This window comes from Lycium ferocissimum, chromosome 4 (genome assembly GCF_029784015.1).
Source record: "Lycium ferocissimum isolate CSIRO_LF1 chromosome 4, AGI_CSIRO_Lferr_CH_V1, whole genome shotgun sequence".
Taxonomy (NCBI): domain Eukaryota; kingdom Viridiplantae; phylum Streptophyta; class Magnoliopsida; order Solanales; family Solanaceae; genus Lycium; species Lycium ferocissimum.
Genome location: NC_081345.1, coordinates 54,826,923 through 54,844,439, shown reverse-complemented (window position 1 = coordinate 54,844,439; position 17,517 = coordinate 54,826,923). Strand labels below are relative to the sequence as shown.

The following is a 17,517-nucleotide window of genomic DNA, read 5'->3' as shown; positions in this document are numbered from 1 at the left end:
TAATGAACTGGAATACGTGGAGACATACATTGTGATGTGAAATTAGTAAAGAAGTTAATATAATCTTCTTGTTGAACTTGTGATACTATTTGATGCTAGTTGTGAGCTCGTGGTCCAAGGTTCGTTTCGAAACGAGTGGCAATATATATATATATATATATATATATATATATATATATATATATATATATAAACACATTTAACCAGGGGTGAGGATGTGACCTAGTTGTGAGCTCGAGTCCGAGGAGTGGATCCGAAATGAGTGGTACATAGACACCATGGGTCCCCTGCAGGTCATGACTTCTGGGCAATGACACCAGTGAGCATGTGTGTACAATGTGTATTTGGCCAGTGCATTGCATGAACTTCATCATATTTTGTGTTGTACATCATTACATTTTATTCTGCATTATGATATGCTCGTTTGGTTCTGATTTTGGTATGGATGTTGAATGCCCATTGTGATATAAATATGACCATTGACTGAGTTAAATTGTGGATTAGTGACTACCTAGGGACAGAACTTGGACTTGCGATTATCAGGTGAGATTATTGAAACTTGACAAACTTGTGGTTTAGAAGCTTCATCTTAGGGCCGCGTGACTCTATTGTGGGATATTCTGTAACTTGGATTTGAGTATTAAGTGCCTATCTGTTTATCTTGTTTATTTTATACTTATATGCGTGAACTAATCTTAGTCGGCCTATGATGCTTACCGGTACATAGTGTTTGTACTGATACTACCTTGTTGCACCCTTTTTGAGTGCAGATTGTGTTCTAGAGATTTCGTCCAGACCACATATCTAGCTCGAAGCTAGTTAGCTTGAACGGATCCGAGGGTGAGCTTCTATCCATGCCATGCCACCTGATGATTTCTCTTTTCAGATGTCTACTTTCATTCCAGACATTATTTGTTATTATATTTGAGGTATACTTTATTCTTTAGACATTATTGGTTAGAGTCCTTGTACGATGACTTTCAGATTTTGGGGGTGTAAAAGTTAAGACTTCCGCACTTATATTAATTATTATTTATGACTTGGTCATACTATTTATTTATTTACTTATTTATCGATTGTTAGAGTATAAATGATTAAAGAAGTTAAAATTGGCTAGTGATTAATGGGTTAACGGGTAAGGGTTCGCCTACTAGTGATAATAAGGTAGGTGCCCGCACGATCGGTAATTTGGGTCGTGATAATTCGTTGGCATTGATTGCATTGATTTAGCATTTTTTCATTTATTCACTCATACATGATGGAAATGGTTTGGAAATGATTGATGAAAGACTTATGGAAACAATGAAAGAAAATATGGCACCTTTGACAAAAGTATGATATGAATCCGTGATCCGAGGTCTGTTCCGGAGCGAAAGGTATGTGTATCCGTAATCCGAGGTCTGTTTTGGAGTGGAAAGTATATGGGCTCGTGATCCGAGGTCTATTTTGGAGCGAGTGGCATATGGGCTCGTAATCTGACGTTTGTTCCAGAGCGAGTGGTACATGGACGCCATGGGTCCCCTGCGGATCATGACTGCCGAGACGTCGATATTCTGTTTGGAGCTTGTATGTACAGGTTTGAGGTATTTGGCTAGTGCATTTTACATCATTACATTTCATCCTCAATCGTCATATGGCTCTTTCATTTCAAATTTTGGTATGGATTGTTGAATTGTTGTTTATTGGCTGGACAAAATTGTGGATTAGTGACTCTACCTAGGTTTAGGACTTGGATTTGAGATTCTTGAGACTTGGCAGACTTGTGGTTTAGGAGCTTCACCTAGGCTTATCACTTGAACAATTGAGTTTTCGTGTGACTTCTGTGTGGTTAGAATTTCTAGATTTTTGTGATGATATGATTCGTGAGTATGCTTGATTGCTTATCTGCCTACCTGTTGATTTCTTTCTTCATATATGTGAACTAATTATTTTTGGCCTATGATACCTACCAGTACATAGTGTTTGTGCTGATGCTACCTTGCTGCACTCTTTTCTGGGTACAGAGTTTTCTACAGGTTCCCCTTCAGGTCCTCGAGAGTGTTTTTACCCGAGGCTGTGCTATCCGAGTTTCTAGGGTGAGCTATGTTTCCGATCTACTACTTGGAAAACTCTTTTCTCTTAGATATATGTCCCTCGCTATCAAAAATTATTATTCAGATATTAATGTATCATTATTATTCAGACTCATGTAATACTTAGTAGCTCTTGTACTGTGACTTGATCAGATTCCTTGGGTAGTTGGTGTACTTCAGCACTTATATACTTTTAAATGATATTGATACTGCTTGGTAATTCTATTTTCTTCCGCAAGTTCATTTTGGATGTTGATTAAGGGAAAGGTTCGCCCACTAGGAGGGTGTGTGTGGGTGCCCCCACAACTAGTGATTTGGGTCGTGACACTCAAGGACCTGAATAGTCCGCTCGAACTGACCCTCGATCTGAGGGTGAAAAGTTGTGCTAAGCTCCACCCGAGTATCCAACTCCTTCTACATAGACCATCGGAAATGAGATGTAAACTCCCGATCCGAAATGATAGAAATATGCACTCCATGCAAACTAAATATCTCCCGGATGAAATGAGCCGACTTGGTCAATCGGTCGACAATGACCCAAATAGCATCAAACTTCTCCAAAGTCCATGATAATCCTACCACAAAGTCCATAGCAATCCACTCCCACTTCCACTCAGGTATGGGCAAGCTTCTGGTGCTCGTACTTCACTTATTGATAATTCAAATACCGAGGCACATACTCCACTATGTCCCTCTTTATTCATATACCATCAATAATGTTGTTTCAAATCCTGATACATCTTTGTAGCCCCAGGTGAATAGAGTACTTCGAACTGTGGGCCTCTTCCATGATGAACCTACTCAATTCACCTGTCTTAGGAACACATATACGACCTTTAATCCTCAAAACACCCTCATCATCCAGAATCACTTCTTTGGCCTTTCCTTGCAGTCCCGGATCTTGTACAACTTCTGATCATTGAACTGTTGAGCCTTTATCCCCTCCAATAAAGAAGACATTGTCTCTACACAAGCTAGAACCTTATCAGGTTTCGAAATATCGAGTCTTACCAAATGGTTGGCCAAAGATTGAACATCCATAGTCAAAGGACAATACCCCACCTATAACCAAGTTAGGCTACCTATACTCACCTGCTCAAGGCATCCGCCACTATACTGGCGTTGCCTGAGTGATAAAGGATAGTCATGTCACAATCATTGAGCTACTCCAATTACCTCCCCTACCTCAAATTGAGACCCCTTTAATTGAATACTAGTTGAAGACTGCGATGATCAGTAAACACCTCACAATGTACACAATAGATGTAATGCCTCCAAATATTTAATGTAAACACTACCGCTGCCAACTCCAATCATAGTGGGGTAATTCTTCTAGTGCACTTTCAACTGCATTGAAGTATAAGCTATCACCTTGCCTTTCTGCATTAGAACACAATCAAGCAAGAGAAAAATCTTTTTTAGAACCATAGTTCGAGGTAAGGGTTTTGGTGATCCCCTAGGGAAGGTTTTAAGCACCATAGTACTAAGGATCCGTAGAGTACGGTTGACCTACGAGCTTCAATGTGTGACTTTTGTAATTATTTGCTTGAAATGTTTTCTTTATCGCAAAGTGTCATGCTTATCATAAATTCAAAATTTTGGCAAAAATATCCCCTTAGAAAAGGGGTTTCTAGCTTCAAAAAATTCACATAAGTGTTCAACTCAATTCATTTCCGGACTAAGACACACTCAGGATTTCTCTCGAGTAGAGTCGCTACTATTTTGGTCCTAATGATATGAGTTTAGTTCTTATAGGTTTTATTACTTATATAGAAAATAAGTGGAGTGTATCTCCTTTTTATAGTATAAGTATATAAGTGTAACGACCCTTCCAGTCGTTATGGAAAATTAGGACTGCGTTGGGAATTCCGAGGCCGTGGGTGGATTCGTAGGGTGTCTTTTTGTAAGTCTGCATGTTTTGTGTTGTGTTTTTGAGGCCTTGGATGAAATGTGGGGTGATAGGGGGAAAAACTGGACAAAATCGAGCTCACTACCCAAAATGTCTCTTGACGTGGCGGTGGAAATCTTCTTTAAGAAGATGGCGTATGGCGGTACGTGAACCGCTGCCAGCGGCCATCCATTTTCTTGGTGGCCGCTGTATCGAGCAATGTACCGCTATGCGGTCCATCCACTGCTAGGTTTGGTGGTGGGCCGCTATAGCGGTCACTTGACCGCTATAGCGGCGTGATGACCGTAATGGCCGACGTAAAGCGATCAGCCCGAATTTTATATACTCAGTTTTATTTTCTCTTCTCACAAAACCCCAACACACTTCCCAACAATCACCTAGAGAGAATTTTCAAGCTAGGGCAAGATAACCTTGAGAGGTAAGTTCCATTGTTTTTCATTCTATCATTCCCTTCCCCTTCATTATTGTAATCATCTTTATGGGTCTTTAATGGTGAAAGTGAAGTACAAACCCTAGAATGTCAATAAACCTTCTAAACTTGATGGGTTTGATCACTTATTTATCATTTAAATGGATTGATTAGTTGTTATTTGTCATAAATTGAACAATTAGAATCATAAACTAAGTGATTTGAGACCTAGGGTTCTATAAAAATGGTGTCTTTGCCATAGAAAACTGTTTGTAATGGGAATTTTGATAAAATGTTGTATAAATTGATTGTAAATGAATACTAGGGGCCTTGATAGATTGTTTATCACCTAGAAAATCATCCACCCTTAGAATGGGGAATGGGAAGGGTATTCTAGCTTTGATGTTTGTAAATTGAGCAATGTGACTCATTGAGCCTTCTATTTTTAGACCGTGAACGTATTGAGGCTTTGAGGAAAGGAAAGGTTGTAGCGAGGTACCTGCGTGTTCCAGCTCTACTTTGAGGTAGGTTACGGTTTACTTAAGTTAGACTTTGGTTAGTTGATTGTATGTTTTGTGATCTCCTTAGGAGAAAGCATGTCTAGTTTTCATGCATGGTATTGTGTGGCTAAATTCCTACGTGAATGTGATTGAGTGATTGTGTAGGCTCCGTGCCATTATTCCTGTGTGATTAAATCTACAGTGGATGTGTTGTGATGAGAAGCTACTATAATCTTCTCAAGGGTATTGTGACATGAAATGATGAGTTGATTATTGATACTGGGAAGGTAAGAAACACTGTTCTGTAAGGGGTATGGAAAGGCACTCATGTGACCTAGATTGTGGGCTCATGGTCCGAGGATCGTTCCGAAAATGAGAGGTACTTTGATACGTACGGCGATCGAGGTTCGTTTCGGGCGGAGGTTTGAGCTCCGGTCCGAGGAGTATTCTGGAACGAGTGGTACATGGACACCAGGGGTCCCCTGTAGGTCATGACTACTGAGCTAAGACATCAGCTAGCATGTATGTACAACGAGTGAGGTTATCGTGGTAAATTTATTTCCATTGTGACTTACGTGATTGTGATGCTTGACATCTTGGTGATTTGATTGTGATTGTTCTTGGTTAACTTGCTGTGATTAAGAGCCTATTTGGATGGGCTTAAAAAAAAGCAGCTTATAAGCTGGAAACAGCTTATAAGCCAAAAAAAAATAAGTTGGGCTTTTTGGCTTATAAGTTGTTTTCAGCTTATAAGCTGCTTTAGATAAGCTAAGCCAAACATGCCTAATTAATTTTTTGGGCTTATTTTAAGCACAAAATGGCTTTAAGCTGGCGAGCCAAACACTTAAAAAAGCTAAAAACAGCTTATAGACAACTTATAAGCCAATCCAAACGAGCTCTTATTGATATTTATGTCTGTTGATTGGCTTTTTTTATTCTATTGATTTTACGAAATATGCATTATACTAATCTTAGTCGACCTATAATATCTACCGGTACATAGTGTTTGTACTGATACTACCTTGCTGCATTCTTTGAGTGCAGATTGTGATATAGAGACCGTTGCTCGTCCTCACATCTAGTGTGGAGGATATTTGTTGACAGATTTTTGGGTGAGCTTCTTCCCATGTCAGGCCGCCCGAAGATCTTCTTGCTATGATGTCTTTTCGTACTCTGGACATTATGGATTACTTATTTGTTAGACTTCAGATTCTTAAACATGTTTTTAGCTTAGAGTCCTATATGATGACTTTCGAATTTTTGGGGATTTGTAATAGTTAGAATTTCCGCACTTATTTCAAAGATTTATGGCATGATTTACTTTGATTCTTTTGATGTTAAATGAGTAATAATTGTTTAGCTTGGTTAATATAAAACCGGATTGAATGGATAGGTGTCTTGTATGTTGGTTCGCCCACTAGGATTTAGATGGGTGCCAGTCATGGCGGGTTGGGTCGTGACAATAAGAAAGTTTACTAAGTCCATTTTATTCCATTGAAGCTCATTGGGTCAAACTATATCCATACCAAAGCTATCTTATTGTCGAATCGGTCCAAGTACATTTCCTCTTGTTTTTATCCTTGAAGTTTTTGGGCCTCGGCCCAAAAGGGGTTTTAAAAAAATGTCTTAAATCTTTTGCAAGTTTTGAAAAGAGTCCAATTCATACCTACACTATTTTTAGAAAACTGTCCGTTCTCATTTTTTTGTCAAAAGTCAGCCCAAGTTATAGTTTCATGCATAAGGCCCAAAAGTTTAAGTCCAAATTATGTTAAGTATAAAAGGTCCATTTCATTTCCAATCTTTTGAAGTCTTTGAAGCCCAAAACAGTCCTGGTTCTCTATACTGTTTGTTTAACTCATAGTTTACATCAAGGTCTCTGTCTAATCCCCACGCCTTCTTCCTCTACTTCTTAGCTTCTCTCTACTTATCTTTAATTTCTCCTTTTTAGAATTTCTCAAATTTCTTCTACTACATCATTGCCCTTTCCGGTGTTCATTCATTCAAAGTCTTCATTATGGTGAGTATTTTATTGCAATTTTTATTTGTTTGTTGCACCTTCTACGGTTATATAACTTTTGCTTCTTTTTTTTTTGCGGATAGTGTTTTTTCTTTGGCTGTTTTTGGTAGTTAGTACTGGATTTTGTTCATGCATATCAATAGTTTGGTCTAAATTTTCTCATGCATGTTTGGTATTTGATCCTTAGTGCATCAGAGATTGAAGATTCTTTTCCTTGGTTACATTTCGCATTTCTTCACTTTCATTTTATGCAGGTGATTCAACCCTCGTAGCTGAGTAATTTAGAGGAGCTTGATTGTAATGGTGATAGATTGACATATTTAGTACTCCTATCATATTAGACCAAATGGAATTTGAGAGAAACATATTATGGACACCTACAATATTACAAATTAGTTTGAAAAGATGAGTGATTAGCGTCCTCAAAATGACAGTTGTTCTAGAAATGGAAAAGGAGGTTGTCCATCTAACGTGATTTATGTTTATTAAGAGGAACTTATGACACAATTGCTACACCAAAGATGATGATATTGAAGTAAGGAGGGCGAAACACTCAAGCACCCTTGTGGTATGCTAATTGCTTATATCGAGTCTCTCAAAGATCTTTTCAACCGAAGAAAGACCTGGTATTGTTCCTATCCCTTTTTAATACTAATGTATGCTAAACACCTATAGATATGCTGGAAAAATAGAAGTTCAGGGCAAGGAAAAGCATACGTTTACTAATTTGTGCAAATCAAAGCTATCTTCTAGATCTATGTTAATGTTTATTGATTGTATTTATGTAAACTACAATTGTTCTTCTTTTAGATTATTTAGCATTACAATTATGCCTTCCCCTGTTATTCAGTTCCTAGAAATGGCACAATCAGGATTCGAGAAAAATAAATGATGGTTTTCTGTGGAAAGCTTCTGCTGATTGCTTTTTCTCATCCAGATTCTTACACACCTTGACAATGATGTCTGTGGAAGGAGATGGACCCTAATTTCCACAGAGGTTTTATTTTACTCATTTTATATAAATGGTTGGTGCAGATTACTGGTACATTTTTCTTCTCATGCATCTTTTATGATATTACAGTAAGGACTGATCGGTATTAATAACTTTTAACACTTTGTAACCAGTTGAGATAAATTGTTGTTTGAGGATTAACATTATAGTGCGTACAACCAAATCATTTAACGCGAGAATTTACATTGAGATGAGGTAATGTGATGGTGATTCTGAGCTACTGCTAATATTAAAAGATTTTACACCATTACTGGTAAAGAACAGGTCCTGATAAATTTAGGCTATTCAGGAAAAGATTTATTATTGGGGTCAAGCCTCAACCCATGATTTATACACACATGTGATGGACATTCCGACTCTAGGTGAGATAGGCTCTGGTTGTGGCTGTTAAGATGATGCATAGTGGCATTACAAAGCTCATTGGGCCTCAAGATAGTTGTCCACAACCATATGTTTGAAAATCTTAGCTGGACATGAACCACATTATTTAAATAATTGCTCCTTTCTTTTTTAGTTCGATTCTTATAATGCTTCACTTTCTTAGAGAGATTTCATATATTCGTACATTGAAATGGAGGTTTCAGATATTTCTAGTTTTTATCGTACTTTGAGTCAATCATTAAGAAGCAATGTCTTATATGCAGGCATGAATTTGAAGACAATAATTTCGATGTACAGCTTTCAGACGAGACCAACCTTTCAATGCTAATCAAATATCACGTTCCTATTATCTCTTTGATCATTTTCCTTTTTTTGGTTACAACGTGTAATTACATGGAGCAGTCAAAAGCAACAGGGGAAAAAGAAACTACGAAAAGAAGTCTGAACTATGTCACCCCAAGACTATTAAGTTCAATAATTCCAGCAGTGAATTCAAGGAGAATGAAATTCATGATGTTATGAAACCGTACATGTGATGATTATGACTGTCGTGACTGAAGATATCAGGGATCTGTAAAAACTACTCTGCTTGCATGTCAGTCTTCTCCATTTCCTATATGGGGCTCTTTCAGCCCTCTTAATAATTTCGCTATTGGTAATTGTAGATTATATTTTGTTTGAGAGCATAAAGACACTGTTGTTTTCTTTAAGAGATTGGTATGACTGGAAAATTGCCCTTGTAAGGAAAGACCTTCCACCATGGCAAAGACCGTCTGACGAAAACGCCGCAGTCTGTTAAAGTCTTTGAGATGTAGCACATCTTCTCAAGTTGTACTTCGTTTTTTATTTGGAAGAGAGAATTATTTTCAGTTCGATCAGCCCTTTCAAAGGTTTATTGAACAAACTAAATGAGATAGTAGCTGTCAGTGCTGACTGAATTCATATGTTTATTATCTAACGATCTAATAACGCAGGGGTCATTTGGTTCATGGGATAAAGTGGGATATCACATGATTAAGTCAGGGCTAAATTTTAGAGAAAAGACATCGTTTTCCCCCCGAACTTGGCATGAAAATTTACTTTAGCAGCTAAACTTAAGTTGTATTTATATACCCCCTTAATAACTTTCATTTCAATTATTTACCACCCTGAAAAAATAATACCACTCTCACAATGTGAGGTATATTACACTCGCGCCACTTCATTACCACATTGTTGCCACGTCATTGCCTTGTCAAAAATTACTTACCCTTCATTTTTTGTTTTTCTTTTATTATTTTTTCTCTTTCTTCTTCTTTCCCCCTTTTCTCTTTCTTCTTCTTTCCCCCTTTTCTCTTTCTTCTTCTTTCTCCTCAACCCCCCGCCGCCGCTGCCATACCTCCGCCTCCGCCGCCACCACACCGCTGCCACCGACGCCGTCATGATTGAACATAGCTCAGTTCGTGAAATCATGGGTAGTTCGTGCAATTTCTACATTTTTGTTAAATTCCATTCCCCATGAATTTCCATGAAATTTAACAAATGGCAAGAGGAGCGAGTTGGACAATTTCCATGAAATTTAACAAACAATAATTTCCATTGTTGTTAAATTCCAGTCCGTGATTGAACATAGCCCAAAAAGGAAGAAATTGCACAGTTTGTCCTTCAAATGGCAATTTCTTCAAATGGGTGTCAATGACAATTTCTTCAAATAGGTGTCGGGCAAGAGGACAGCAATAGCACAAAAATGAAGAAATTGTACAACACAGTTTGTCCTTCAAAGACAATATAAATACAACTTAAGTTTAGTTACTAAAGTGAGTGCTAAGTTTGGGGGGGGGGGGGGGGGGAGGGGGAGGGGTCGAATGATGTCTTTTCTCTAAATTTTATATTATGTTTAGTTGTAGATATAAATTTATCACGGGATAACTTAGTCCGCGAACCAAACAACCGTTTATTGTTAGAGTTACATTGACCGGGAAAATCATTAAAAAAATATTGCAAGTTCTGAAATTTCTGGTATTTATTGGAGTGAAACTGCAATTTGTTTTTAAGAAGCTTCACGTCACTTGGTCAACAAATTATGAAACATGTAAACGCCCATAGCTTTTAATGTTGGGCCCGTGTTTGCACGGCGGCACCCTTCTAGTTTAAATTAAAGGGATAGCTTGAGTCAACCATGTTTTTAATGGATTTTCTATCATTCCGTTAAAACAGAGATGGCCATTGCCATATAAAGAAATTGACAACATTCTTATTTCTAAGCATCATCACCATTTGCTACTCTTCCACAAGACTACATCTCAGCTTCTACCTTTGGAAGATTTTCTTCTTAGTTCTTCTTCAAATAACCCTGAAATCGCACAACCAAGAATAAAAGGTAAGTCAAGCAGTTAATTCCTCAAATAGTCATTGAACTTTTAGAAAAGTTTTACTGAAAGTCACTTTTGAATTTTTTTGGACAATAAGGTCATCAAACTATGCTCATGTTTCCAAAAAAGTAAAACAATCCATTTATGGTAATAAGATCCCTTAACCTATTTTTTAAATTATTAAACTCATTTGAGTATTTCTATTTTATTTCAAAATATGGAAAATATTAATTCGAACAAAAATTTCAGAAAGATGCAAAATTGTGTCTAAGTACACAATAAAATGACACAGTTGAATGGTAGTAGAACTGAGCACATTGCATAACTACAAATTTTTAAACTGACTGTAAATAATTTTCCTGATATATATAATTTTTAATTATCAAAAAATTATTTACTATTTTTATTTTCTTGGAGACAAACTTGTAATATTTTAATTTTATTTAAGTTTTATAAATAAGTGGATTACAATTAATATAAAAATGTACAGCTAATTGTAAAAATGTTTTATACAACTAATTGTAAAACTGAACCAAAAATGTTTTATTATTTTGTTTGTAATATATAAAGTTTTAGAAAGCATATATACCGCTAATTGTAAGAATGTTTTCATTTTTACAAAGTAGTTATCCACCATGATTTTTTTTCTTGAGAAAATTTATCCAAATATTCTACCAATAAAGCAAGCTTATTCTAGTACTTACAAACTAATTATAATAACATGCATCATGCATTTATATAGCGTCTCATATGTTTCAATTATGTCCAAGCACTTCTATTCAGTAAAGTGTTTAACTTCCGACTTTGAGTAATAGAAAAATACCAAAATAGTTAAAAAGAAGTTGATACAACAAAGAAAACCGTATAGCATACTTAAAGTGTGAATCGTTATATTTTTTTATTCTCATAACTTGAAATATTATCTTGAATATTTCTTTTCCATTATTAAATCATGAAAAATATTAATTTGAACAAGAATTTTAGGGTATCGAAAAATTGTGCCTAGGCAATGGATTTATAATTTATATATGGGTTAACGGGTCTTATGTCTAAAAATGGGTTGGTTTACCTTATTGGAAACAAGGATATAGTTTGATAACCTTATTGTCCAAAAAAATTCGAAAATTACTTTAGTGGAACTTTTTACAAGTTCAATGACCATTTGAGGAATTGACTTGTAAGTCAAGATAATAAGAAAACAATTAAAAAATATCCTAATAAATACATAAAGTGAAGCGCCTCTATTTCAAGAATATACAAATCAGGTTCATTACTTAAATATGGGTTTTACAATTGATACTAATTATCAAATTTTTTTAGGGATTTTTACACTCTATGTAGATTTAGAAAAGTTAATTACCCGGTTTAGCCCATGTTTCAAAAATTACCCGAGTTAGCCGCTTTCTCCGGCAACACAATCAGCAACAACAACTGCTGATGGTTTATTCTTTCTTATGCAATTTTTTATTCTTTTTGTTTTTTATGTATTTAAATTTTGTTTCACAATTCTAACGCTATAGTTTTATACGGCGTAGAAGTGTGTATAAACACCTCTATACATTATGTATAAACCCCTCTATGAATAAACACCTCTTGTATAAGTTTATATAATATTGGTTACTAGTGTAAAAGTGTTTTGCACCCCTTGTATAAATTTGTATAATCTTGTATATAAGTTTAAAAGCGTGTATAAATACTTCTTATATATTATTATACACTTTTATACAAGGTTGATACATTGTCTACTCCAGGTGTATAAAGTTGTATATTGTTGTATATCGTGAAAAAGTGGCTATGCTGGGTGTAATTTAAAAATATGGCTACGCAAATCTAATTTTGTATGCTAGATTGTATATTATTGAAATTTCCCCTTTTTTAAACCAGCTACACCGACGAGCTATAAATTCCTATTTATTTCCCTGCACCTCATTTAATAGTTAGATACAACTAGTAGGGGCGGAATTAGAGACATGTAAGGGAATCTAGTAGCTTTTGCACATATCTTGTATATATGTTAAGAGATCTACTAGATATCTATAGTTTTTTTAATTGTAAACTTAGTTTCTCCCTCCGTTCCAATTTAAGTGTCTTAGTTTAATTGGGCTCGGAAATTAAAAAACAAAGGGAAACTTTTGAATCTTGTGATCTTAAATTAAAGATGTGTGTAGTTCTTTAAATCTTACTATCTTAAATTTGCATTGGAATTGAAAAACTTATTAAATATAGAAAGGCACACTTTTATTGAGACAAACCAAAAAGGAAAGTAATTAACATTTAAATTTGGACGGAGGGAGTATTATTTTAGTATTAACTTGGGCTCGTGCAGGAACCCATAAACATCAAATTTTGAATCCACCTTTAACACTTAGGGCACACCTATGCATCTTGTGCGAACAATTAAGTTCAATAATAGTCAGGCTAAATTAAAATGTAAAAACTGCTAACTTGGAGCAATCAAGATTGGGTTCAATTGGTATAGGGCTAGTGAAGTTGCATAGCTCAGGAAGTTGTTTAGTTTTTGAATAATCCACTGGGGCAGCTTTCATGGCAGCTTTGAAGCACATACAAATATCTTTGCGGTCAGGTTGTGAGGCAGCAGCCACTTTAGCCAAACTTTGCAATCCAACACAACAATCTTGGCTAGGTGTTGCAGCCATACCTAGCACAAATCCTCCACAAGAAATTACTTTTGGTATAACATCAGTACCACATTGCATAACTGCATTTGTTTGGCCTAAAATTAGAGCCAGAGCAAACAAAGTCAAAATGGTTTTTGCCATTTTTTCTGAATTCTTGGGATCTTTTTTTTTTCTTTCAGATGTTTAATGGGTTTCTATGAGAAAATTAGAAGAAAGGCTTTTGAGAGAGATGTATGCATGACTAAGGTGGAAAGCCTATTTGTATTGGTTTAGAAGAGTTGGGTATTTAATTGTTTGGATTTCTAACATTAACGTGAAGCCATCTCTTAACTTGGTTAGTTGCATTGTATAAACTACTTCATCATGCAATTCTACTTCATCATGCAATTGAAGTGGGATGTACATTAGTTATGAGAAACAGAATTCAAACTCTAGCAGACATAAAAAGAAAAGAAAAAACGCTAAAATTCTAGTGGACAGAGCCACCTGTTAATTTGTTGGTGTGGAAAATATTAAGTACGCAATAGAATAATCAAGATGCACACAAGCTAAGGCTATAATTTCTCACAGGACAAAAATATTGGTATATAATATGTTAATGACATGCAACAGAAGCATGGATGGCCTTTAAAATCCCCACAATCTGGAGTAAATATATTGGCTCCGCAATCTATAGACTAATATGTATAATTTTATTCATGTAATTCATACCATATTAGTTGGTAACTGATTTGACTAATATTTTATACAATCTGATCTGTGTAATATATATAGGCGTACTAACTACAAACAAAGAGTATTGGAGATGGATGAATTTCGTTGCTAAACAACATATTTCCGTCGCTAAATCTATTTAGGGAGAGACTGGCGACACATTTGCGTCAACCGCTAATATGCTCGTAGCTAACTTCTTGCAATGGAAAATTAAATATGTTGCAAACCTTGTGACGGATTAGCGATGAATGGTACCCGTTGTCAAATTTAGTGACAGAAAATTTCACTGTTATTTTCATTAATTCCATCGTTGAATTCATAATTCGTTTTGTCGTAGGATTTAACTAGCAACGGAAATTCTATCCCAAATCCGTCGCTTTTTTTTTTTTTTTTTTTTTTTTTGTTCTGTTTTAGATCGTTTATGTAATACTAGATGAATCTCCCACAACCGAAAACTGATGCTGGGAAAAACTATGATGCTGAAAAAGTGACCGCAGGACTATGAGATGATCGAATGTATGCATTTTAGCTTTCTAATTATCAATGATTCATTCTCTTCAATAGTAATTTAAGAGGTTCGGAAAAGAAGAAGCTATGTGATAAGTGAATTCCGTTGAAGCTGTTAAACGGTAAAACAATATTATGTTCTAGGATGCCTTTTATTCATTTTTTGTACTAATAAGGTGGGTCAAATAAATTTTATATTTCTGGACAGTATAACAAATCAGAGCTGTAGTTATAATTAGGGTGATAAAATTAGCCCATAAAAATATGATATGTCCAATTCGTTTAAGTTTGAGAGGGTGATTCTCAACCATCTAAAAGTTTGGTTGACATACAATCCAAATTGACCTATGAGAAATTTTGTCGAACTATTAGTAAGTAAAAAGATACCTCTTTTTGTTTGTAATGTTATAAATCGCCATAATAAAGAATTTTTATTTATTAGGTACTTAAATAAATTATAAGAAAACAAACAAAGAAATTAAACTCTCATTACTAAAAAAACTGCCCAAAATCGACGGACTAGGGGTCGTCGGTTTTGATCGCGTCACTTTTGGGGAACCGACGAAGTCCGTCGGTTTTTTAATTCCTTTTAGCCTGGTTTCAGGATTTTGTAAATATATATAAAAAAAAAAAACCGACTGAACCTGTTAGTTTTTTAAATATATTTTTAAATTTTTTTATTAAACATTCTATATAAATAAATAAATAATTTTAAAAATGTAAAAAAACCGCCGCGATCCGTCGGGTTTCTTTAAATTTTTAATTTAAAAATTAAAATGAAAATTGACGGAGAGCGTCGGTTTGTTCATCAATGTGATGGAAAAATCGACGGAGACCGTCAGTTTGTTCATCAATGTGATGAAATTAAAAATCGACGAACCCTATCGGTTTTGCCGTCAGTTTTTGGAGAAAAACCAGAACCAGAAATCTACATTTTATGCAGCCCACCTACCAAAGCAAATGCAATTCAATTTTTAGCTACGAACCAACACTAATTGCTGCCAAATCAATTGCATGTAAAAGAGGTACAACATCAAAAACATACTAATTATCAATCAAACACATCAAATTCATTACTAAATATTCATCAAAACGATTTAAAAAGTCCATCAAAATTCAAACTTTTCAACAAAAAGTACTATTAGTTCTAAAGAGTTTCAGCATATGTCCATAGATGAAATCCTAACTAAATCTCATCATCTGGGGTCCGGGTTACGAATTCATCGTCGTCTTCCTCCATGTCTTCACCTTCTGGGGGGTGGGGGGGAGAGGGAACGGGCACACCAATCGTCCACATGCAATGTGGCTTAGAACTTGTGCCACAAGCGATTTGACAGTCTCTTACATGGCCCTGCTTTCTATCACGATCCAAAATTCAAAGTCGTGATGACACATATTCCCACCCGATAATTAAGCCAACCCAACCATTTACCAATTCAATTAAGTTAGATATGCGAAGTAAGAGATAAGTCAAATTCCCAAATACTAAGTCTTTCATTAAGAAAAAAATTCGGAAATACAAATACCACCCAAGACTGGTGTCACGTGTACAAGAGCCACACGAATACGATACAAGGTAGAAATCCATTAATACATTGTCTGGGTACAAATGAAAGACAAGAATAAATAAAATATAGAGGGAGAAAGGTGCTACAGATCAGGCGAACAACTCACCACGATCTCCTAAAATCATGGTGCAAACTCAAACGGATTTGCGGGTCCTACTAGTACTTGAAACCTAATCTGCACCACAAAGAGTGTAGTATGAGTACAACCATTAGTACTCCGTAGGTATCATAGGTCGAAAACGAAGGAATCACGTATAAAGCATATGAAGACTGAAATAAACACCAAGTGAACCAATAAAGCTGTAGTATCACTGTGACCATTTAAGTATGCTTCATATAATTCAACAAGAAATCAGGTAAGACACATAAGCATATGTCTCATAGGAGGAAAAATGAAATAAGTGGATAATGAGAGTATGAATGCAATGCATTGGCCAATAATAAATCCCGGTACACACATGTTATACGCCATGCCATATAGTCATGACTCATGGGGTACTCATGAGGTCCATATACCTATTGTTGACACCTAATTTTTGCCCTTCAATAATTTTATTTAATTATACAAAGTTCTTGAGTAACAAACTGAGTGAAATACACATTTTTAAAAGTAAAAAATGATTTTACAAAATTATTTCAGCGACATTTTGCCATTTCATATGGAAAAATATCATCAATTATATTATTGTATATCATCCTATGTATTTTTTTATATTTTCTATAATTTTGAAACATATTCGTTAGAATTTTAATTTTAAAATAGTGAGAACAATTGCTCAACTAATTGTTTTAAAGCTATTAATATCAAATTGATAAATATTTTACTTCGTTTAATCAAGAAATTTAATTAATTAAATAGATAATTAATTACGTCTCATTCTCAGTTTTATAATTTATTTGGCCATAATTGCAATTACCTTCAAAATTGATTAGAATTGAAATTGCTAATAATGTCACAAGTTAGTTATGGCCATAATCTAAATAGACAATTGTTTGCTATGCTTTAATTAGGGCTATAATTGAAATAACCAATTATCTTTTCTGCCTAGTCATATTTGAAAAGGCTAATTAGCTTCTATACTTTAAACATGACTATAATTGAAATGATTAATTAGTTTCCATACTTTTAAATTGGCTATTTGTTAAATTAATTGATAGCACATTTGGACAAAATTACCCTTATATATATATATGAGAAAAGACATCATTTCCCCCTGGAACTTGGCAGCAAAACTCACTTTAGCAACTAAACTTAACTGGTAATTATTTACCCCCCTAAACAACTTAACGATAATTATTTACCCCCTTAGCGGCTGGACCGATTGAGTGTATTACACTCGCGCCACGTCATTGCCACATCATTGCCGTGTCATTGCCACGTCAAAAATTACCAACTCTTCATTTTTATTTTTCTTTTATTATTTTTTTCTCTTTCTTC

General features: G+C 35.2%; 1 protein-coding gene across 1 annotated transcript; it reads right to left on the bottom strand.

Moving 5' to 3' along the window:
* Positions 1–10,330: 10,330 nt before the first annotated feature.
* LOC132054873 (non-specific lipid-transfer protein-like) lies at positions 10,331–13,655 on the bottom strand. Its single transcript, XM_059446832.1, has 2 exons — positions 13,097–13,655; positions 10,331–10,632 (listed from the first exon to the last, which is right to left on the bottom strand). The coding sequence occupies exons 1-2, from the start codon at positions 13,429–13,431 to the stop codon at positions 10,623–10,625; spliced, it is 345 nt and encodes a 114-aa protein (XP_059302815.1). The 5' UTR covers positions 13,432–13,655; the 3' UTR covers positions 10,331–10,622.
* Positions 13,656–17,517: the final 3,862 nt, after the last annotated feature.

Coding starts and splice junctions, on each gene's coding strand:
- LOC132054873 (XM_059446832.1), bottom strand. CDS start 13,431: ATGGCAAAAACCATTTTGACTTTGTTTGCTCTGGCTCTAATTTTAGGC.